This window comes from Aythya marila (assembly GCF_965140915.1).
Source record: "Aythya marila genome assembly, chromosome: 24".
NCBI lineage: Eukaryota > Metazoa > Chordata > Aves > Anseriformes > Anatidae > Aythya > Aythya marila.
The window spans coordinates 3008087-3032194 of record NC_139065.1 but is presented as its reverse complement, the minus strand read 5'-3'; the positions used below and the strand labels follow the sequence as shown (position 1 = coordinate 3032194).

Genomic DNA, 24108 nt, shown 5'->3' with positions numbered 1-24108 from the left:
ACCCCATGTGTTGAAAACAAGGCATTTGCTCTCGTGGCAGGGTCATGCTTGAGCTTTCACCTCTGATACCAAGTTTTTGGATGCCACATCCCAGTGACTGAGTCCCCAGATTTCAAGGGAGGGTTTGGCATCCTTCTAAGGGCTGCAGGTGGGCTGAACTCCCAAACATTTTGATGTTTGTGCTCTGCTTGGCACATAAACACCTGGTGACCTGTGACAAGAATGAAGTATGCAGAATGGGATTCAGCTCCTCAGGGGGTTGGCAGTTAAAATTAGTCAGCTCAGGTGCAATATATTAGTGGATCTGTGAAAGGAGGCTGGTTCTGGTCTTCCTTCCAGGCTCACACAGCAAAGACCAGGAGATTGAGCCACAAAAACACCAGAGAGGCAAACAAATTTGGTAGCCACTATACCCATGCATGAAAGAGCTTGGCAATGCCGATCTCCATCTCAACCTTTCCTGATTTTTGTTGTCTCCCCTCTTGTTGTTGATCAGCTGTACAACGGGACCCTGAAGCGGGACGTGGAGAACCGGCGCTACAGCTCGTACAGCCAGATGGAGGGCTGGGGCAGCAAGCACTACAGCAAGGCCGTCTGCAGCCCCACCAGGGCCGGCAGCGACTACTGCTTTGTGCAGAACATCAAGAGCAGCCGGAGCGAGCCCGACCTCTACTGCGAACCACCCCGGGGCACGCTGAGGAAGAGTCAGGTGGGGGGCCGGGCAGAGCACAAGGCGACCTTGAACCGCCAGAGCATCTACAGCAGCTGTAGCACTCAGCAAGGAACTACCAGGACAAGTAAAAAAATGCCAGCACGGGCCCTCTCCTGCCCCTCCAGCAACAAGCCCGATGTGGTCTATGCCCAGCCGGTGATGAGCGGCAAGCAGGAGGTGGTTTATGGACAGACTCATTCCAGCTCCAGGTAAGTCTGCTGCCATGGGATGAACCCGAGTAAATGCTGACTTCTCCTTTGGAGGTCTGTCCGTCTGAGCTAGTCACCTGAGCTGCTTTACAGCCACTGGGGAGCTGGTCACCATGCTTAATCGCATCCTGCAGTGGCGTCTAAAGTGGGTCAGATGAGTCACGCTCAAAGGGCTTATTTCTCATTGTGGACTATGGAGGGAAAGCAGTGTGGTTGGCTCAGTGTGAATGTCTCTGCTGCAGCTGTGGGATGCTGGACAAGATGATGGCTGGTGTCTCGGTGGTGGTATTGGCCGACAGCTCCTTTGCAAGATGAGGGTGGGGATATGAAGAGCGAAAATGCTGATGTGCACTTTGGGTGTCATGCTGCTCTGCTTTGGCAGAAAACCAACCTGAAAAAAACAACTAAAGCTAAGGAGCTGGTTCCAGAGGTTCTGACTCAGAGCAGAGCTGAGAACCTGGTGAGCAGTTGTATTCACCCTTCTGGCTTTCCACCCAGTCCTTGCTTCATTCCCCCAGAAGGTCTGATTTAGGTTCCAGAAAAAAATGAGTCAGAAACTGATTCCTAACTGATTCCTAATTGGAATTATTTACCTGGCCAGGAAAGAGGAAAGAATGGAAGCTGTTCACTTCCTTCCTGTCCAGAGCATTCAGCTCCATTGGGCCGGGAATTACGGAGGATTGTCCCTAACTGAGAGGATTGTCCTCTCAGTTAACACCAGGTCCCTTCTTGCAAATGTTTCCTACGACAGTAGGGCATGTAAAACACAACGGTGAGTTCAGACACCACCAAGCTAATATTTCTATACAATGCAGCAGAGCTTTCATCCCAAAATAAACCCAACAAAACAACCAACAAACAACAACAAGCACAAAAACAAACAAACTAAACACCCAACCTTCCAAATAAAAAAAATCAGTGGGATTTTGATGGCATTACAGTGATGTTTATTGAAAGTTCCCCTGATGCTGAGAGCCACACTGCCTCCAACTCTGGAGCATAAAACATATTCTAGTGCTTAAGTAGTCTTGGAAAATATCTTGTTCAAGGTTGTGATGCTTCATTGGGCTAGGGAAAGAGGGTCTGCATCTCCCATAGGTGTTCCCAGGGGCTGCTGCATTACCATTGCTGCATCACTGGCAAACAGGGCTTGCTCTGCACCACCCCAGATGTCCCATCTCCCATGCAGGCTCTGCAGTTTGTCACACAGACCCTGGAAGCTCCTAAGGTCATTTCTCGTGGTCCCTGGTGCAGAAGGGAATTTGCACACTGCAGGATAAGTAAGAGGCTGTTTAACAGGGAGTACAGCCTTTGTTACAGCTCACACCAAAGGCTGGATTTTGTTGAGCTTCTGACCCAAGGTGTGTTGTAGATACTGAGAAAATCCCCCACCACAGTCGGCAGTGTGAGCCAGATCATGCCCTTGTTCACATCTGAATGTTGGTTTCCAGATTTTTCTGGCTAATTCTCTGCTTAACCTCCTTCATTTCACCTTGAGTGGGGTAAATAGGTTCCGGAGTGTCTATGCCAAGGAAAGTCACTTGCCCGTTAGCATGTTGACATGAAGCCTTGACTTCACATGTGCCCAGTTCCCTTCAATTTAACACATGCAAATTTAGCCCTAGCCAACCTGGAGCACCAGTGGTTGTTGACTTGCTCATTTCATAAGCTTTGTAATTCCTCTGGGATGAGAAATGGAGACATTACATAAACTGGAGGTAACTAGTTCCAGGGAATTTCTGAGTAAAGAGCATAAAGGTGTAGTGGGAGTGATGGCAGAATGACTGAACATGGGGAAACCAAGGCTTCTGAGAAATCAGTCCCAGGCAGGCTTTTCCACTGTGCTGTGTAGCATTATGGCTGTAGACTTGGTCATTGCTTTGGAGAGGTCACTGGAAGAATAATGACACTTTCTGAAGAGGAGGAGAACTGCTGTTGCGGGAGGAATACTCCCCAGCGCTGGATGCCCTTTGGTCAGGGAGTGGCTGCATTTAGACAGTTCTCCTGGCTTGGGGCATTGCTCATCTGGCAGAACTGGTTCTGGTGTGGAAACGAGGGCTTCAAGTCCTGGGCTCAACGGGGGCTGTGTCCCCTGTGTGAATCTGATCTGGCTGGGGCACACCCCCGTGCTTCGCATGAGACTCACTGCAGAGCCGGATGGGTTTGGAGAGCAGTTTGTGCAAGCACCTCTGCTCCTGGCTCTAAGGAGCTGAGGTTGACAGTTGTTGTCGTCATCATTTTGGTAACATACTAAGGATTTGTCCTCTTTGGAAAAATGATGCATTTTGGGGGGTCAGTTGCCCTTATAGAGCATGTGGCAGGTTGCTGTTATCCTCGGTCTGGGGTGTGCTTTTGTTGGGAAGGGACCCTCTGGAGATGGGTTAGGACCATGCCAGGGCTCTCTTTGCTGTGTAGGACCATTTCTGGTTGGAGGAGTCTGCATTTGGAGCTGATCTGCATTTGGGTAGCCTAATCTTTGGGTAGGGAGAGGTTTGCTCGTAGGCAACCCATTATTAGTGGCTGTGTGCTGGAAGAGGGCTTAGCTGGGGAATAGCTGCTAGAGTTCTCTGTCCAAGGCTCTGTTCTTCCTTTGTGTTCACTTTTCACCATACAAACCTCCTGCGTATGTGGATAGGTTGTCTGCAGGCTGGCAAACAGTCTCAGTGAGCAAGGGAAGAGCCCGGTGGTGCCCAGGCTCCGGGAGGCGATCTGATAGGGAAATTTCCACTGAGGTGAGGGGCTGGTGGCACCGGCGAGCCACTGAGTCTCTATTTATTAAGGAACTGCTCTGTAATGCGAGGGCTCTGAACAGTGTCAGTGCCGGTGCAAGAGCTCTGCTCCTGAGGCTTCTCCTGCTCCAGGTCTGATCTTCTCTTTGGATGGTGTGAGATGAAAATGGGGATATTTGGCATTCCCAGGTAGTGAAAGCGGTGTGTGGATATCTAAATACTGGGCAGTGAGAGCTCTCCAGCTCTGTGTACCAAGCAGACCCTACAGCAGAAACAGCATTTGATCACAAAGTTACGTAATTTCTGGAATTATTCATGTTTGTGTGATTGCTTCCATTTATTGAACCAGCTTTGGCTGTATAAGACATGGAAGAGCTGTCTCTTCAGTAACTGTCTCTCAGAAGAGTCCCTGCTCTTACAGCAATGACTCTAGGTAAGAAAAGTGCCTTTCCTCCAGCTAGCTGTTGAGTCGTTTAACTCCTAAATGTTTTGGGGGAAAAGCTTGTGCCATAAAGTAAAACATGCTGTAGGGTTTTACCCACCCCATAACACTGGCTCTTGTGATGAAATCTGAGTTTGGTGCTGTTTCTTCAGGTCGGGGGGTTAAACAGCACAGACCTGCTGCCAGAAACCTCCTCCTGAAGTCTCTTCTCTTCAACCATCCCTGTGGTTACAGCCCTGTCTCAGTGAGCAGAGGCGGGATGTCCCTTCCAGACACACTTCTCTACAGCCACTCAGGGGCTTAAGCCTTTGTAAGCATTCTGTGATATCTGCAACAGCATTTCCAAGCTCAGCATCTCTAGGCTCAGAAGTCTGTGGGTTAATTTGGTGGCTCCTGCCCAAAGGCAATATGCACCATACATATTTTGCCAGAATACAGCTCTGTGGAGCAAGTCCTTCTACCTGGTGGAGCTGGAGGGAGACCTGCTGGTGCCCAGAGCACCCCCTTCTCCCCAGCACCCTTCTCCTTCCTAGGCTGCTCTGACACCCTGCGGATCTGCACCCTCTTGTCCTGGGAGGTGGCAGCAGCTGTGGTTCCAGCACCTCGTGGAGACACACATATGGTAGCCCCTCATAACCACTTCCTCTGGCAGACAGCACTTCTCTGCTGTGGCAACACTCTCCAAGTGGCAGTGTGCCACCTGGAACTAGTCAGCAGCTTTTAGCTAAATAACATGAGATTGGGGAGTGAAGCTTCTACGCCCTCCTGGCTCACCAAGTAGTGATAACGAGAAGCAGTAATAAAGGGTGTGATATTTAATGCATCCTGTAAATCCTTGAGTCTTTTTCCTCCTCCAGCTGGAACTCAAAGCACAGGAAGAGTAGCGCTGCCACTGGCTGATGCTGTATTAGCTCTGCTTGCAGATGTGGTGCACTTAGTGCTTTGTATGTTGTGTTCAGATGGGATTGACAGCCCCAGCTGGGTTGGTGACACACGGTGCAGGTGGCTCAGCAGGAGTCTGTGCCATATCCAACTGGCTGCATGTGCCTTGCTCCAACAGGAGGTGCCTGCATCTGAGCCAGTGTCCCCGTTGCCCCTGCAGAGATGCAGTCAGTAACCAAGGGAGCTGAAACCTGGGTAGGTCAGTGAATTACCTGCTGGCAAAGTCAGTGCCTCTCGGTGCATTCCAGAGCCCCAGGTGACTGCCTCAGCTGGAGGCTGGGGCAACCTTTTCGATTTTCAATATTGCAAAAGCACCGTTCAGATATGGTCACATCTGCCTATGGTAACCCTGGCTTGGCCCAAGCTGAGCTGCAGCAACCTCTGTGAGCTGTGGCTAAACTTCAAGGACAGTAACTGTGTGTCCTGAAACCCTACATTCCTAGGCAGAAGTTCAGTCCCTCTGGAAATGTTCGAAACAGGGAAAACACAGAAAAGTTATTGAAAGAGTCAGAAAGGTATTTATGGGGTTTTCTGATAGATCTCCTCTTTGGGGGGATTAACCAAAGGAAATCAGTATCAAAGCAGAAATCCTCCAGGACCATGCCACACATGAACACAGAACCATGTAGAAAAGCAGGCATCTTGATATTATTTTGTTTCTGTATGGGATAAGCTGCCTCTAAAAATGGCTGTTTCACTGTGCTGGCTCTGTGTGATGTGAACTCGTCTGCACAGTGCATTTGCATCCAAAGCAATTTCAGGGGAGCTGTGCATGATGCTGTCCTGGTGTGGTTCATACCACAGCTTGCTCATGGTGAGGATCTCCTTGGCCCTGGCTCAGTGTCCATCTCCCTGGTATCTACCCACCAAGCAAAGCCCGAGGGGAAGCTTCATCTGAGCTCTCAGTGGCACCAAAACCTGGGTGGAGTCCCGTGGACAAATGTGGCTGCTTGGCATGGAGCAGCACCATTGGTTTGCTTCTGTGCGGCCTGGCTCTGGAAGGCTTGGATGTGCTGGGTTCACTCAAGGTTTTGAGTGTCTTCACTCTCATTTTGTTAATGAACAATGCGATTTGTTACAGTTTTCTAGCTTCCTCCTCTGCTGGGGCTTAACAACTTTAACAACCAGGATGGAGGCTTAGATCTGCTCGACACAAACTAATCTGTTAATACAAAGTGAACAAAAGACATTAATATCAAACTAGAGAATTTCCCTTTCTGTGATACTGACACTCTTAAGTATTTGTTTCCCTTCCACACCTGAATCTGATCATCTAATTTGTCTCCTGATGAATCATTTCTAATTGAGGTCTCTCCTTACTCTGATTGCTTCTTTCTTGTGGAAGAAGAACAACCTTTGGAGCTCTTCCTACCAGGCGCATTGGCCCAGGTTGGAGATAGCCGTGCTCCAAGAATTCGTCCTGGAGCAGGCTGTTGTTCTCATGGTGTTGATCTGGTTAGGAATATCCCTGACTGGCTGACGAACAATCTCCTGTTAGCATGGGCTTTGCCAGGGTGATTCTGTTCTCAGCTGGGAGAAATCACTGCTGCTTCTCCAGGGGAACAACAGATCCCAGCTGCTCACCCTCAGTGAACTGCTCCTGGCAGTGAGCCAGCAGAGGAAATGGATCTTTTCCCATCTTTCCCCATGCAGAAGTGGATCTATCTGCCTAGTTTTTCCCTGCCAAAAGAGGGCTTGGACCTCTTATTAGGTGGATGTGCAGGAAATTGCTTTCCTTCAACTGTTAGACAGAACAGGCATCCTTCTTTCTCATGAAAAGTACTCCTGCTTCAGGGTTCTGCTTAACCTGGAAAATATATTAAAATAAATAAATAAACCCACCAACAACAAGCAAAACAGCATACTTACATATGCTGCATGACCACTGTTAGTTTTATTAACGTACCTCCCTCCCTGTCCCACTGACCCGGGTCTGAATTCTCCCTCTGGTGCCATCTGTGCTGAGCCTGTCAGTGTTTCAGCTCTGTCCTGTGTCTCAGAGCAGACAAAAAAAGATGAAGAGAAAATCACAGTGTCCTGAACCTGATTGTGACCGAATCCAAACCAAAGATTTCTGAGGTTCCAAAGCTTCTAGTTTAACCTTCTTTACCATTTTGTGTTTTCTTGTTTCAAGTTGAATTAAAGTTTCTTGGAGCCATGTTTTGGTAGAGGTTCAGATGAAGAAAAACCATATGATGAAGTGACATGTTATTTTTAGAGTGGAAATAGAAGTGAAATGAAGTTCACTTTTTTGAAGTTCACTGAAGTTCATCGAACTTTAGTTATTGAACATTTAAAGTATCATGCAAGATTTTATCTAATTTCTCTACATCAACAGAGGCAGCAGGCAGATCTTCCTGTCTTAAGATAAATGCTGATAACAGAACGGCAAGTTGTTCTTTGGAAGCACCTATTTCTTAATTTAAATTTAAACTGGGTGGAACTTTATATATAGTCTTTCATTCTGTCTTTCAGTGCACAGCATAGTTGTTGGCTTTTGTGTGAAATTTTCTATAGAGTTAGGATATTGTTCATAGACTTCTGCTGTGGGGAGGTGAGAGTCTTTAGATATTTGAGGACAAAATATTTTATCTAACTGTGAGCTGCTGGAGGTGGGGACCATATCTGTGTGTCCTTTATGGAGCTTTATTCTTACATTTCTTTGGAACAATGAAAATGATTCTGCACACTGGGAGACTCGAAAAAAAAGTCACTCCCTCCTAGTAACATTTAATATTTCAAATGTAATAGGTTCATTTAAAAATCTTTAAAAATATATATATATCTCTGTTTTGTTAGAGTCTATTGGATTGTCTGACGATGCCGATCCATCCTAGCAAAGCCCACAATTTCTGGTTTCATCTACTGTCCCATTTGCATGCTTTCACTGCTGGAACTGTAATAACCGAACAGAAGTTTGGGGTTCACCTCTTCTCAGTCCTGAACTTGGTGTGGTTATTTACTCTGGTGCAAATCAACGCCATGAGCTGAGATCCTGCTGCAGCCAGCTGCAAGCCCAAGGGGCAAGGATGATAAGACAAGAACTTTTTATTAGACTAACTGATATAATTAGAAACACAGACAAGGTTTACAGTTCAGAGCCCCTTCATCAGTATGAAAGTATATATTTTTTTCTAATTTGATGTGGTTAAAACATCAGGAATCAATATCAGTACTGCTAAATAAGTACAAACCAAAGACAGCAAGACCTTGAGATTTCTAAACAAGGGGGCAAATCTTCAGGTGTTTGCATTTTACCCAAGGTTTTGCTCCTGCTCCAAGCCAGAGGTAAATGTAGCCTTCTTCCAGATTCTGCAGGCAGATTCTTTACCTATAACAGGGGATGATGACGATGACTGGCTTTTACAAAGAGCTTGGAGACTACTGACGTAAACATGCCCTGGGAGCAGGATGTCTCAGTGCTATTATTAGTATTTCATAAACTCTTTGTTTGTCCGTTCCATCACTCCAGACATGCCTGTCACCTTTTCCTGCTCTAGCCTTCCAAGACCATCAGCTGCTCTCACAGTTTTGCTTCCACCACATCTCACATCAAAGGACCACGTGTTGTGGGAAAAGCATCTGTCTACTTTAGATTGCCCTAATAAACTGGCGGATGGTTTCATTCTTGCCCACTAATTCTTTTATGCGAGCACCAGTGAATACTGCTTCTCTCTTCTCTAATCCTTCTGCCTTAGACATAATTAGACTTCTAGCACCTCAATCAGAGGCTTCTATTTTCTGTCTCCTTTGTTTCTGCTGATGGAGTGGATCCATATTTCATTAGCCCTAGTGTTTTCTACTGCATCTTTTCCACTTTTATCATCTCTTTTTTGAGACTGAGAAATGCAATAGGGATTCACAATATGGTTTATGTGATAATATTTTGCATTTTGTATTTGATTCCTTCCTAATAACAACCAGTACTGAAGTAGGCTTTTCAGCTAAGAACTCAATCAATGCTGCATTTCTCTTTAACATAGAATATGTGGTGACGAGATAGACGGCGGTACAATGACGATCCAGAAAGCCATACAACTTCTGTGCTCCTCCGATGACAAATACCAGGCCATGGGTGCTTATTACCTCCAGCACACCTGCTTCCAGGATGAGTCTGCCAAGCAAGAGGTGAGCAAACTCCTTCAGAGCTCTGCTGTCATACTGGATGTGGTGCCACATGAGGTAGATGAAGTTGGTTGTCCTCAGCAGCAAGGTCCTTTTGATTTTCATGATGGAGCCTCATAGCTCGTTAGTCTCACGCAGGAGTTAATTAAGTAGTTTTTTCAACTATTAGTGGCCACTTTCTCTTAATAGCAGTCAGGTCAGTATTTTAACACAGGGGAATAGTTAGCAGGCAGCAGAGGAGGCTGTGACTGTATTATCACCCTAACCCATTGTGATAGAGATGGAAGGGTTAGGGTGGTATGGGAGCAGCCACACAAACACACAGTTGTCTTCTGGAGGCATCTGCACCTGCTTCCACATGAATTTTCTGCTATCTCAGAGCTGCAGTGCCAGAGCCACACAAAATTGCCCTAAATCCTGCTGTGATCTTCACTGTGCATTGCTCAATGACTTTTCAGCCATCCGTTCAAGCCAACGGGTTCATCAGTGGTCACATACAAAGACGGTTGGCCAGGCAGAAGCCCTCCTTACAGCAAAGTTTATTTTTCTTATGCTCTTGCTCTCTGCTTACTAAATTTATGGCACCATGCAGCAAGGGAGGCAGTTTCAACGCTGGATCTGCCGTAGCAAGACTGTCACAAAAGTTTATCTGCGTCCTGGCATGTTTGCAGTCATGTAAATGCGGGTTTCTCAAGACAGCATCTGCATAAAGGTGGCTTCCAGTTTTCTGGCAGCGTGGTGGAGCTGCACATGCTGGCACAGGGTGCAGATGTGCCTCTGTGTCCCCGGTGCAGCTGAACTGAGTGCAGGGACCCCAGCCCACGTTGCAGTCGCTAATTGCAGGGTGACCACACCCTTCGTTACCGTTGAAAACACTGTGAGCACCCGCCTGTCCCATCGCTTCCCAGAAAGATGTGTTAGAGCAGGTATGTGAGTCATCTGAGCGCACACTTGGTTGCTTTTTTTTTCTTTTTTTTTTAAAATGCACTCATTCGTTTTCTATTGTCAGCAAATCTCCAGCCAACAGGTTTGTTTGTGCGAGCAGGCGCTCCATGTGAGCTTGTGTCCCCAGCAGACTTGGCACAGGGGGAATCCTTCAGCCCCCAGTGGTTTGGAGAGCTCAGATGTTGTGTTTTTTTTTTTTTGAGCAGGGAATTTGCTCTGCCTTCAAACACCCATGGTGTGCATGCGGTGTCCTGCAGCTCAGGGCTCCGGCCCCTTCCCAGTGCCACCCCTGCCCATGCCCTTCCCTCTTCTCTGCTGGAGCACAGCCCAGTACTGCTGGCTGCCCCCGAGGGTGTTTACGCTCTGCCGTGACCGCAGCTCAGCCTGTGATTTCAGGATGCAGATAAATTACCATGTCATGTCATTGCATTGCTATGGATGGCCCCTGTCGTAGGCAGGGCAACATTTTTTCCTGATGTAAACGGACGGAGGTAGGTGAAAGTTTGTGGGAGCAAACACATTTACACCAGCCAAAAATTCAGCCCATGGCCATTACTCATCGGCATCCACTTCCAGAGTCTGAGCTCTAACCTCAAGGACAGCACCCTGGTGCCATGACTGATGGCAAGAACCAGCCGTGCTGTCTGAGGGCTCCAGCCATCCTCCTCTGCCAGGTCCCGTGAGTAGGTTCCACGCCGACTCCTTGCAATTATAGCTGTCCTTCTCCTGGCGATGCTCTGCACACCAGGCCAATGTCAGCATGTCTCTCCTGGTGCAGGTCTATCGGCTCGGGGGAATCGCCAAGCTCGTCGAACTGCTCCGCAGCACGAACCAGAACGTACAGCGGGCAGCGGCTGGAGCCCTCCGAAATCTGGTCTTCAGGAATCCGACCAACAAGATAGAAACCCGGCGGCAGAACGGGATAAGGGAGTGTGTGAGCCTCCTACGGAGGACAGGGAACACCGAAATTCAGAAGCAGCTGACAGGTACGTGACAGACTGCCAAGAGCCCCTCAGCTGGTGTCAGCCCAGACACCTCGAGCCTCTGAGGAGCTCACCCCATGCTCCCATCTGCCTGTGGCCCATGCTGCCCGACACACAGAGCCATGGTGCTGCCATACCAGCAAGAGGATGTTTTGTGGTCCTGTTGCATGAAATGGCAACCGAAGACACAAAGCAGAGGAGGTCCTGGCCCTTTGGTGTCCTGCAGGGGTTCCCCAAATTATAGTTGCTCATCGGGGCTGTGCCTCTTTCAGGTTTTCCTGATGTTGCCCTGCCATTCCCATGCCTTCATGGCCCTCTGGACCCTGTGCAGGGAAGGACAAGGGTACTGACAATCCCTTTACAGCTGGGCAGGTCATCTGGTTGGGGTCTCTCCTTTTCTTGAAGGATTGACTTGAATTCATTGGTGCCGGTCACCCCCAGCTGTGCCTGAGGTCCTGTGTGCAAACCTCCGTGAGATCCCTGGAGAGATGCCTTCCTCCCATAACCTGATTATAACATAAACACCAATTCTGGGAGGAGGGATGATGCTTAGACGTACACCTCCTCATGATATCACGCTCCCATTGTCCATCTCCTATAGGGACGGGCAGACTGGGGTTTAGGGCAGCCTCTGCACCCTGAGTTCAGATGGTAGGAGCAAGAACTTTTTTTTTGCTTCAGAATTCACTCTGATCTCAAACTTTCTAATGCATGGTGACCTTCTGCTTGTGTTCATCTCCTTCCTAGGACTGCTCTGGAACCTCTCCTCCACCGATGAATTAAAGGAAGAGTTGATACAGGAGGCCCTCCCCGTCCTGACAGACTGTGTTATCATCCCTTTCTCTGGCTGGTCTGATGGCGGCTGCAACAGGACAAGAGAAATTATTGACCCAGAAGTTTTCTTCAATGCCACAGGGTGTTTGAGGTGAGTCATCAAGCAGGGACTTAGTGTAGCTTGCTGTGTGTTGACAAGAGCTGAATCTACCTAAATCCTCTTACAATAAGCTAAAAACCACACTTGCTGCAACGCTATTAATAAAAAAAAAAATCCCTCTGAGAAAGTTTTCCTGACTAACAGAGGGTGAAGAAAAAATATATGCAAAATATTTTTGTAGTAGGTGTTGTTTATTTTTAAGTGGGGTTGCTCTTGTGAAGTCTCTGCTCAAAAAATATAAGTTGCTTTGTAATTGGAGAGCTGTAATACTGAAACCTGACAGTGTTCAGCTTAGACCAGGAATCTTGGCACTTTTTGCCCTTATATTTTGAGGTTTCCAGAGAAAATTCTGGTTGCTAGAAAACAAACCGCTCTGAGTTCTGGGTGATATAAAGACTGAATTCTCTATATGGGGATAACAAGCATTTTCCCACTAATTTAAATAACTGTTTCAGTACAGAACAGTCCCATTGCCCTGGACTTTACCTGCCACCCCTGGCCCATGCAGCTTGCTGCGTATTGGCCTATTTTGCCAGATGGGTCACCCCCAAAAGAGGAGGAGCAGACTGAGCCTGGAGTAGTTTACTTTTTCAGAGGAAAGCCAGAGCCCTTTTGTAGAGGATCTTCGTCCTGACTTGCTGTTTCTCCTACCACCCTCCTCCACTTGGATGCGAGCACCTTGTCTCACTGGGAACAAGTGGAAAAAAAAAAAACTACCTGGTATAATTAGGCACTTTCATCAACTGAAGCTCTCCCCGAGGGAGCGCAGCGCCGGCCGCACCCTTACCAGACACGCAGCTAGCAGGAGCTGTATCTGCTTGTGAAACGAAATGGGTGAACACGGCAGGGGCCTTCTGAGACGTGATACTATCGTCTTCTGTGGCTGGGAACCGTGTCTGAAAGATAGCGAGCGCTGCTCCCTTCCCCGTCTTGGAAAAACCTTCCCCGTGCAACTGCACGTCGCGATATGCGGTGTGGAAGGATGCAGCCCCCCATTTTGAGACCATCTGAACCCACTGATGCTGCAACACAGCTCGTTAAAATGAAGGAAAGAGTGCAGGGACAGTGTAAAACCAGCTTTCCATGGAGAGTAGCTCCAGGCAGGCTCTGCCCCTGTCCTGCAGCCTGCAGCAGCAGGGTCCTGCTGAGGACGGCCCTGCTGGATGGCAAGGGAGCTGGGAAGGTGTGGGGGCACGGGCAGCATGGAAAGTGGGGCGAGATGGTCGGGAGCCCCTGCTTTGTGGGGGGAACCAGGCCAGCTCTGACTCACTGCGCTGCAACAGCATCACGCAGGGATGAGAACAGCCTTGGGTTTGCCCTGGGCTCAAGCCATTGCTGCTCAAGCATTTCTGGATTGCAGATGAATTCATGTTAATGAAGAGGCTGCAAATCACAGTGAACATCAAATCCAGTTCTGGAACGCCTGGAGTGAATATCTCACAGCGACTGCCAACCTCTCTTTGTTTTTCATTTGCAAGCTACAAGGCAATAAAACAGGGAAGAAAAAAAAAAAAAAGGCAAAAAAACGTTTCCTGTTACTGGAAAAACTCCCCAGTCCTGGCAGCAACCTGCTGGGCACTCAGGAATGCATGAGGAGCTGGGCAATCCCACTGGTCAGAGCCATTGCTGCTCCTCCCCAGATCCTTCCCATTCTCCACACAGGCATTGCTGTAGACCCTGTGTAGTTGTAGTTCCATGTTTACAATCATTTGCATGTTCCTGTTTTTTTATTTTTATTTTTGGACACAAGGAGGCAATGAGTCTGTGTAACATCATGTGTGGCCTCCGATCATTCTCACTAGGAGGATGTCTGCTATACAGCGTTCCTTAAGAGGACATTTTCCCCTATGGAATCAATCCAGAAGAGCAACATGAGAGCTCTGCACCCCTGCAATCATACAGTAGGCCTCCAAAATGAAAGCAGAACACTGTCCTTGCTGAACATAGAAAAAAAAAAATAAATTAATTCAATTCAATCAGGGCCATAATGAGAAAAGAGCTGATAGAGACTAGTGAGTGAAGCCAACTAATTCTCTCTTCTTCCCTCCTGACGTGCTCTGCCATGGCTCTCTTCAGAAACCTGAGTTCTGCAGACATGGGGCGCCAGACCATGAGGAATTACCCTGGCTTGATCGATTCAGTCATGACTTATGCCCAGAACTGCGTGGCTTCTAACCGACCTGATGACAAGGTACCAGCTGCTCCTCCTCGGCTCTTTGCCTGAGTTCAGCCCCGTAGTTACTCACTGCAGCTTTCAGAATATCTCCAAACCCCTTTCAAACAAGCATGAGAGGAGACTGGGCTCTTTGTGGCTGCTTTTGACCTGCCAAATCCCAGTGCAATCTGTCATAGCATTGCAAATCTGCTGTGCTCTTGGCCTAAAGTGATGTCTGTTTTACAATTTCCCTTTACCAAATACAGAGCCACAGCAAAAAAATTTGGCTCCCAAGCCCCCAGAATGCTCCCCTCCCTCATCTTCCCACCCAGGATCCTTCCAGCATCTAAACCTCCATCTCTCACCCTACCAGTCTGCTGACTGTGACACTAATCACTGTGTATAAAAGGCACTTTTTTTTTTTTTTGGACAAAATAGAGTTTATAGCACGTTTTCAGGAGCTCAACATCTGCTATGTTAGCCAGACATCCCAGAGCCTCCAGTACAATACCCATTAAAACCAAAAATTTTTCAAATGAGCTCAGGATTGAGCAAATCCTCTTTAGGGGACAGCTTTTTTAAAACAAGCAAACATACAAAAAACACAGTTTCAGCAGAAAACACTGAAGCCAGATGCTTGGAAAGGTAACTGTGTGTTTTGGTGTTGGCTGCAGGTATCTAGTATCAAGAGTTTATGCAGTTTAGCTGCTAGAAAAGATAACTATGGCATGGTATATATCCTCTCTGTACCTATATACAATGCTGCTCCATATTTCTGCCTAATGTGACCCTTGCATTTTTGTTCTGGGGGTGATTTCAGTCTGTGGAGAATTGCATCTGCATCCTGCACAATCTCTCCTACCGCCTGGATGCCGAAGTTCCCAACAAATACACCCAGCTCAACCACATGGCCCGGAGTGTTTACATGGACAAAACTCTCACAGGCTGCTTCAACAGCAGGAGTGGCAAAATGGAGGTAAGACATGCTGCAAAGGGCTTGGAAATGTGATGTTCAGCCCCAGGCAGGGGCTGCAAGTGAGGAGCAGGATCTGAGCTTCCCATTTCTCATCTCTTTGTAGAATGACGAGTATGGTGTCCCCCTTCCTGAGGAGGATTTTAAACCCAAAGGGCCCAGCTGGCTCTACCACTCCGATGCCATCCGCACCTACCTGTCCCTGATGGATCAGAGCAAGAAGGATGCCACCCTGGAGGCTTGTGCTGGAGCCCTGCAGAACCTCACTGCGAGCCGGGGGCTGGTAAGCACTGCTTTCCTCTGCAGACACACAACCAAACCCATCAGCACCTTATGGTAGTCAGGAAGGGAAATGTCCTCCTTAAACTATTGCACTATTGCAGAGCTTTGCACAGTGGAAAGATCCATCAAGATCCATCTGAAGTTCTTATAAATGCCAAAAAGAGGCTAGAATCAGTGCCCTAAGCGTCTATCCCAGGTCCGTGCATCTTTCCAAGGGCTCCTCCGAGTTTCCTCACTCAGTAGGTCATATCACCAGCATCTATAGTACTGGCACCCTCCCCCAGGACACCAGTGAGGATGTGCACAGATGTGGACAGTTGTCCTTAAAGCAGGGAGAATGCTTTAAGGGATAATGCGTGTGCCGACCATGTGTGTGTTTCCTAAGCAGGAGGTGGCTCTAATAACAGGGTGGGTTGTGCTGTGGATTGTGGATTGTGCTCACACCAGAGCTGCTTGTAAAATTACCCTTCCAGATGTCCTGTACACACTGGTGTGGCAGCACGGAGGTGACACGGGCTGTGTGACACTGTGGACATTGCAGGGGCTCAGGGCTGGCAGGGGACACATCACGACAGCAGCTCCGCTCGCAGTGCCCAATATCGCTGCCCTGGGCATGTCCTCACAGGCTGCATTCACAAGGACAAACCCCGACTTGTCTGTGTCGAACTTCATCAATTCCAATTTAAATAAGATGGCTAGGGAGATAAAGGGGTAATTATTTCGTACGTAGGAGAGGTGTGTCACGTGTGCGAAGCGTTCCACCCAGAAACACGGCGTGACTCACGGAAGGAGCCTGTGCTGCTGGGACGGCATTAACCTGCCAGCTCCGATCTCCTGGGAGCTTTTGTTCCAAGTCTTTCTTTTGTGTTACAAGGCTTTCAATGTGAAATACTTAGGGATTTTTTTTCTTTTCCCATTTAACAAGACCGTGCCACTAATAACAATGGGGAGGAAGGCTGGCACGGTAAGGGTAGAGCTGATCGGAGACACAGGGCTGGAGCTACGTGCTCCATGGAAATGAAAAGGCTTTCAGCAATCAAGATCATTACACAAGAATGTTTTCTTTGGGAGGAAGAAAACAAACAAACAAACAAAAACAGTTCTGCCAGTGGTGCAACAACTTACTTCAGCCTTCTAGCAGGGATGGTTGGAATGGCCCTGGATGTGCAGAAGTGGCTTTTGTTTTCAAAGGTCTTGCTCCAGCTCAGAGCTGGAGGTGGGGTGAGCTGCTGGGTCTGTTGTCACTAAAAGGAAAAAGAAAATAGGGAAGAAGCTTGCAAAGCTTACTATAACCCTTTAGCTTTCAGAAGAAGAGTCTAAATCTCTTCCCACTCTCACCTTTATACATCTCAGTCCCACTGGTGTGAGTCTGTAACACAGCATCTGTGCATCCTTGGAGCACGGGAAGGAAATTGAGTCTCAGCCCCATGGAAGGGGTCACCTTCCAGCCTGTTCCCATGTCACTGCTGATGGATGTGTGTCACTCTAGGGGCATGATGCACTCCAGCAGCCTGCCTGGTGGTGCAGTAGTCAAGAAGGTCAGATTAAACTCCATTAATAAGTGGGCAATGTATTATTGGTATGTGCTTCAAAGTCCATGAGCACTCAGCTGCATTGGCTACACCCTAAGGCCTTCTAGATTTACGTAAACAAACATGAAATCAGGAACCGAGATGTGTACTTTTGGCCTTTGGCTTGTTTCTTAAAGGTATCATTAGCTGTTTCTGCTCCAAAGCAGCCTATTACCTGTGGCACAACAGGGAGCTGAGCAAGGCCAATGTGGATGTGAAAGGTAAAATTTCTCCAACTACTGGGAATATCAGCTAGGCAACCAAGTGTGTCCCCCCCCCAGGCCTCCAGAAGGAGGACAGGAGTCCCAGTCGTATGACAGAGGATGGGAGGCTGACTTTGCAAACTCCAATGGAGAAGAGGGGTAAATTACAAAGTAAGTGGGATTATGCTAGGAGAAGGTGTTATGCAGATGTGTATTTTATAGCGTGGTTGTGTTTGTCTGAACCTGCACATCGTTGCAGCTGTGTCCTTCCAGCATGGGAAGTCACGAGACATCACTGTTCTGTCTCCTAGATGTCCAATGCAATGAGCCAACTGATTGGTGTGAAGGAAAAAGGTTTGCCTCGCATAGCACGGCTCCTGCAGTCCAACAGCTCTGAAGTTGTCCGGTCCGGGGCTTCTTTGCTGAGCAATATGTCCCGACATCCTGTTCTCCACAAAACCATGGGTAAGTAATTTCCACCGCAGTGGATTCCAGAACAATGTCTAGTTTCTACCTCTCTAACATATGCCCACCTCACTTTATAAATCCCATAACAGGACTCAGCCAGACTGGGCAAAACGGTGTCGTTTGTTCTGGTCAGAAGGACCATTATAAGTGATATACGAAGGCTTAGCAACATGCCTGCTATCTCAGTCTCTACAAGCCTGTGGTATGCTTTATAGATAATGACAACTCTGCAAGGTCATGAGGATATAGTGCAGATGATAGTTTTGGGGGAACTGAGTTGGACTTGACTACCTATAGCCAAAATCATTACCTTTCCAGAAGCCTGCAGCGCTCATCTTAGCTCTAAAAAACAAGGATAGGCTATTATGCTATTACCATCCAGCATTATTAGTGCCTCCTTCAGGGGATAACACTGCATTCTTGCATTGAATAGTGCTAACACAAATAATGTCATTCACCTCTGCTAGGTTTTATTTAAATGTTGATTGGAACATTCCACCTCTTTAGCTCACCAGGTGCTCCCAGATGTATCACGTCTCCTGTCATTCCAGTCTGGAAATACCAACAGCTATGGCGAGATCATGACATCAGCTTGTTACACTCTGAGGAACCTCATCATGTCCAACCCACACCTGGGAAAGTGTTACCTGACAAGCAACATGTTAAATAATGTAGTAAGCCTGTGCCGAAATGGGTGAGTTTGGGGCAGAAGGCATGGAGAGGGTCACACGTAGACATTTTTGAGCCCCTGTACTCTGTGCAAAGCCAGATTAATATCAGAGCCTTCAGAAAACACTTCAGAGCCACAGTGAAGCATTATTATTTCCCTGTACCTGTAAATTGAGAGTGCAGATACATTTTGAGCATGCTGGTAGACACAAATCCTCAGCAGTGGTTTCTTGGAAACAGATATGAGCCATCCAGGGTGGGATTTGTAAAAGGGCCTCAGGAAATTTGCTCATTGATTTTTAAGAAAGTATAAAAGGAACTGAGGGACCAACATCTTAAACCCTGCTAAAAATTCCAGCCTTCAAAGCAGGGGAGTTCAGAAGGCAACGTGAATCCCTAGCACTTGGGCTTCTCACTGAAAGCTTCCTGCAGCTCTTACCATGAAGGTCAGGTCTGAGATTCAGGAGCAGCTTTTATATTGGTATTATGCTTGATTTAATGTTCAAATTTATTTATCTTTTGGTTGGAGCACCCACCTCAAGTGGCAAAGATGAACCACTTTTTTTTTTTTTTTTATATTTACTTTTTATAAGTAGATCCTCTGTTCTCCTCACCTATATGCCATGAACTTCAACAGCTAAACAATCTCAACATATTTTACTGCTTTTTCTTTTGGGATTTGGTTTAAGTTTTGCAGGTAGTAAATTGGTGTTTAACTTACAATGGAGCTTACCATCTTTGACCATGTATTCTCCATTACAAGACTCTCATCTCTCCTCCCATCTTTGTTATAAAATACCTTATGCAATTAACCTGTTGTTTTCTGTTATGAAAAGACTTCTCCATCATCCTTTGATAAAACACGTACAACTTACCACTTGTTTCATGGCAGCAAAGAGACTCTCAGTCATTAGAAGTGGCCTCTTTGTTTAGTTTGGACTTCAGCCAACAAATATCAGTCACTTTGCTGCTTTTATATGCTTCCACTCTGCAACAAGCCCAATTAACACAAAACCCTGCCCTCTTCTAAGTCTTCATTGTTATGAATGGCATTAACTTCTGCCTAAAGTCCCGCTTTGGCTCCCTCAGACAAGTCATCGGCTAATTTACTACTTCAGCAGAATATTGCACAACCAGGGTTGTGCGTACCTTAATTGTCTTGCCTGTTTTGTGTGTTGAGCTTTGTTTCCAATGAGTCATGGAACTGTGAGAGTTACTAAACTCTGGAGATGTCTTCAGTGTGTTCCTCCTGTCTTCATCACAAATTCCTCCTGAGAAGCTCTCTGATTCTTGCCAAAAAAGGAACTTGAATTCATCCTTTTACTCCTTTATTCATTTCTGTCCCAGTGGATTTTTAAGCTGTTTGATTCTTATGAAAAAAAGCCAACAATTGACATCCAAGACTAATCCAATTTATTCCAACCATATTATTTTAGACTGTTCCCATAGGGCAGATGTTAAAAAGATCTCCCCTCTAGTGACTTGACCCTGCTATTTCACAAATTGGCTAACTTTGGCCATCCCATGTCACGCCTTGTTAGCATTTTGCAAGGCTTTCTCTGTTTGTTTGCCTCAGTTTCCCTATGGACACACTTCCTTCTCCCCAAGCATTGGTGTTGGTTGCTTGACGTGTCTGCGTAATGCTCCCCTGGTACGTGTTTATTCTGCCACCTACCAAACATTTCTTAGATTTTTGAACTGGGCTCTCTTTGCATTTGAAGCTCTAAGCTTCAAATGTGTGTTTAACATGCTTGAACAATTTTGTATTCATATTTTAGGAAGAACTTTCAGGCTAAAGACAAGTAAGTTGTGTATACTTTCCCATCTCATGTACTTCTCAAGTGACACCCAGCTCTCCTCAAAGTCAGGGTTTCTTTTTCTTAATGCTACATGTAGCTGTGTTCTGAGTGAAAGGCATGAACGGTTCAGGAGTTTATCTGATAGCTGTGGTTTCTTCTCCTTCCTGGAGCATCCCAATTAGATAATTGTCTCAATCTCCTGCATATATCCTCCCCTATGACATAGGCTTCAGAGTGATGATGGTGTTTGCTCACTCTCTGTTATTTTTAATTCAGGTTGCCAAAATATTGAATGTTATCTTTGTGCCTGTGTGTGTTGCTGTTTCTGAAAATCAAGCTATGGTTACTGATTTTTTATGATGTCATTTTCTTATTTTTTTGCAACTATCTGAAAAATAGTCCCCTTCTAATTTTCAAGCAACATTATTTTACTGTTAAAATCATCATTTTTCTTAATAATTCTCTGGCCTACCCCAAAAACTTATCTCCAAAATGTCTTTCTGTAACTTTAGAGCACCAGATTTGCAATCCATTTCACAATCCCTTTATCACTGACTTGTTCCAATTTCTCTTTCTTTGTTCATTCACTTGTCACATTTTTTCTATTATACAGTTTAATTATATATTTTAATTCTATCATAATGTTTTAACAATATTATTCTTTCATGAAACTCAGATCTTTCTTTGATTCTTTTCTTGATTTCTTTTCTTTTCCACAGAAGAGATTCTGTGGAAGAGAGTTCTTCTCACCCACAAATTTCCAGCTTCCTAGTTCTACCAAAGATTGTACCTTGGTATCAATTTTGTAATGTTTTCCTTGGAAGCCCCTCCTGCAGGAATTTCTTGGCATCTCCTATGGTTCTTGATATTTTTGTCCTTTGAGGAAACATAAGTTCCCCCATTTTTTCCCATTATTTGATATGCATTGTTCCCACAATTTGTTATGCATGTTGAAAAGCACTGTCTTTTGTGCTGCAGTCATGCTTTCCCTCCCCAGTCCTTCTGACTGGGTTCTTGCTGTATTTTTTATACCTAAATAATAGTACTGGATACTCTGTGTGTAACAGAGCCAGTATCAATCCTTCAAATTAAGAATTAACAGCTCTGCTTTATATGCTGCAGCTACATATGCTCTAAAGACATAATGGCAAAAAGAACATAGTTGGCATCATTAGAAGCAAATTACTTAAAAATAAAATAAAATCAATCTGTCTTAGAAAAAGAAAAACAATGTGAAACAATATATCCCTGAAAAAAAGTTATATGGGACATGACTATTGAACACTAAATACCTCAAAAGCTTATTGCTTTTCAATGGCTTTTCAGTCAGATGCTATTTTCAACCACAACATTTTTTTGCATATAGTCATTCTGATGACAGGGTATAGGTTGGTTATAACCAGAGAAACAATTTTGCAATAAAAACTAGTTCTCCTGTCCCAAAACATTGCTCAAGAATTTCTGGTTATGCACAGCTCCCCCAGTCCTCAACACAGTACCAACATATATGATCTGCACAACCCCTGTGGTGATTCTACCCAGATTAATTTGGGAATTTCTTGTATGCTAGAAGGTCTTTGGTAATGACTGCTGTTTATGTGAGAGGAAAGCCCCAAAATATACTCAGTGGGGTTAGATTCCCGTCCTTCCAGACTCATAGGAACAGTGTTTGCATGTCCCAAGTGGTTTGCATGTCCCCACTCTGCCACTCCTGTCCTCTAATGCACCATTTTGAGGACACTTTTCCTGAAACTGGGAGCCAGGGACAGTCCTAAGCCTGGTCTCCCCTTCATCGCCCTGTTTGAGACAGTGTGGGGTTGTCGCACTGGGCCTACACCAGGAGTCTCCCACGGGCAGGACGTGGTCCAGCAGATCAGGAGCAGTGATAACAACCAGCAGTGAGGTTTAGATCTAGGTTGTCGTATGAAATGTTCCAAAATTATAGAAGATACTGTTATGACTCATGGTTTCGGAGCTGTTACATGAGCAAGTATCTATTAACTTGTGCTGAGTAAGGACTTCTGGTTACAGATGTTGTTATTGTGAATGCTCCCATATCCTTCATCCCCACAGGCAGCACGGGGCCCTTCCCTGTGCTGCCCTCCAGAGGGTTCACCCATGATGTCCCTACAGAGCCCAGGGATGGGCTGCCACCTTTGTACACCTCTTTTACTCTCCCAGAAGTTCTCCAAAAGCTCTCCTTCAACTTGGTTTCTCTGCTCTGATCTTCCCCTTTTCATTCGTCCTGTTTTGGCCCCAGTGGCTGCTGTCACATAACCTCGCTGAGAGAGCAGCGGAGGTTTCCCGGGCAGGCCTCTAAGGCTGAGCCATCCCCAAATGGGATCTCCAAATGGGGATGGCTCAGGTAGGCTGTGGGTAACACGTCCTGATGTCTGTGGGCTGCTGCTCTGCGGCCATCCAGAGTTCACCCATGCTGCTTTCATCTTCCCAGCTCCTGTCCGAAAGCAGCTGAAGCTGCTCGCCTCCTCCTGACAGATCTTTGGTCGAACAGGGAGCTGCAGAGTGTGCTGAAGCAGGTAAGGAAAGCCCTGCTGCTACCTGGCTGACAGAGCAGCCCCAGTCTTGACTCACGGTGAGATTGCAGAGGTCGTGATTCAGCAGCGGGTGCGGGCAGGGGCTGGGAGCAGCCCGAGGCACGGGACCTGTGGCACCCAGCACTCAGGCACCACATACGGCCTGAGGAAGAGGCAGTAGGGTCGCAACCACAGCTCCTGGGGCTGTCTTTAGGGACTTCCCCACCGCAGCCCATTGTGTAGGATCAGTGTATCCTGCCAAATCCTCACAAAAGTTCCTCCTCTTTTCCCCCATTTTTCTCTGCATCCGTAACCCTTCCCTGTGGTCACATCACCTCTACAGTCAGGATAATCTTTAAAAGCAATAAGAAGGGTTTTTAGGATTTGTTTTGCTCCCTGCAACAGAAACTGTGGAAGTGCCGAGCCAGATGGGGCGCTGAGCCAGCTCCCAGCTCCCAGTGGCTTGCTTTGAACAAGCTGGGTTTTTCCAACTCAACAACAGCAGCACCTGCAGAGAGTAAAGGGCCAAATTAAAGAGAAGGAGTAACATCCACAAAGGGGAATACCCTGGGGGCAGGAAGGCAGAGAGAACCTAAATATCATTCTTCTATTAACGGTTAGGGACTTTTCTCCATAGGAGTTCGTGTAGCTTTGCACCAGGCTCTGCTCAGGAGCCTGTGCCAACTCATTTTGATGTGACTGAGTCACTCCTGCGCTCATCACATAGGTATATACATCAGAGAAACAGGCTGGGAGTCTGCAAGGATATATGCATCATGCATGTATCTTTGCCATGTTTCCAGGATGGGGAATAAGATGAATTAATGTTGAGTGAAGGATCACGTGAAGGTTTCCTCCAGTAAAGCTGGAGGAGTCCAGCTCCTAGCAGGCAGAGAACAAAGCAAGAAGGTGAAGTCCATCCACAAGGGTGCCTGTTCACGTGTTGAGGGCATGCAGAGGGAGGACAGAGAAGGCTGTTTGAGAATGAATCACACTTTTTAGGTGGAGGACAGCTTTTGAACTGGGCAGGAGGCAGTCTCACAGCAATGGATAGGTATTGGTTTTGAAGGCAATGCACATTCACTGCGCTTTGTATACATCTGCTTTTTCAGCAAGGATTTGATAAGAACATGATGGGATCTTTAGCTGGAACAACCTTCAGGACTCTCTCCTCCAGATTTTAGGAGCCTCTCCATGCACTTCTGGGCTGCAGGTGAGAACGGGGCCCACATCCATGGGGAAAGGATTGTTGAGGGCAGAGGAGCAGTGCATGAGCCCAATCAGCATTTTGCTCTTTTTAGTCATCCCCAAAGTGGTGTGTTTGTGTGACATCTTCATCATGAATCCTATCAGCCCAAACTGCAAAACGTTTGGTTTGATGACAAGTCAGAAGCCATGCAGTTCCTGGGCTTAGTGCAGATGCTGCCCACAGT

General features: G+C 46.7%; 1 protein-coding gene across 1 annotated transcript in view; it reads left to right on the top strand.

Annotated features, from left to right (window-relative positions):
- PKP1 (plakophilin 1) overlaps positions 1–23859 on the top strand; it is a gene marked incomplete at both ends in the record, with an annotated part of 39369 nt that extends 15510 nt beyond the window's left edge. Inside the window, 11 exons of the mRNA XM_082778580.1 lie at positions 497–921; positions 9018–9162; positions 10883–11090; positions 11835–12012; positions 14098–14212; positions 14997–15152; positions 15256–15432; positions 17517–17670; positions 18181–18367; positions 22594–22678; positions 23788–23859. Coding sequence (XP_082634706.1) covers positions 497–921; positions 9018–9162; positions 10883–11090; positions 11835–12012; positions 14098–14212; positions 14997–15152; positions 15256–15432; positions 17517–17670; positions 18181–18367; positions 22594–22678; positions 23788–23859 — 1902 coding nt within the window. The remainder of the gene's footprint in view (positions 1–496; positions 922–9017; positions 9163–10882; positions 11091–11834; positions 12013–14097; positions 14213–14996; positions 15153–15255; positions 15433–17516; positions 17671–18180; positions 18368–22593; positions 22679–23787) is intronic.
- Between the last annotated feature and the right edge of the window lie 249 nt (positions 23860–24108).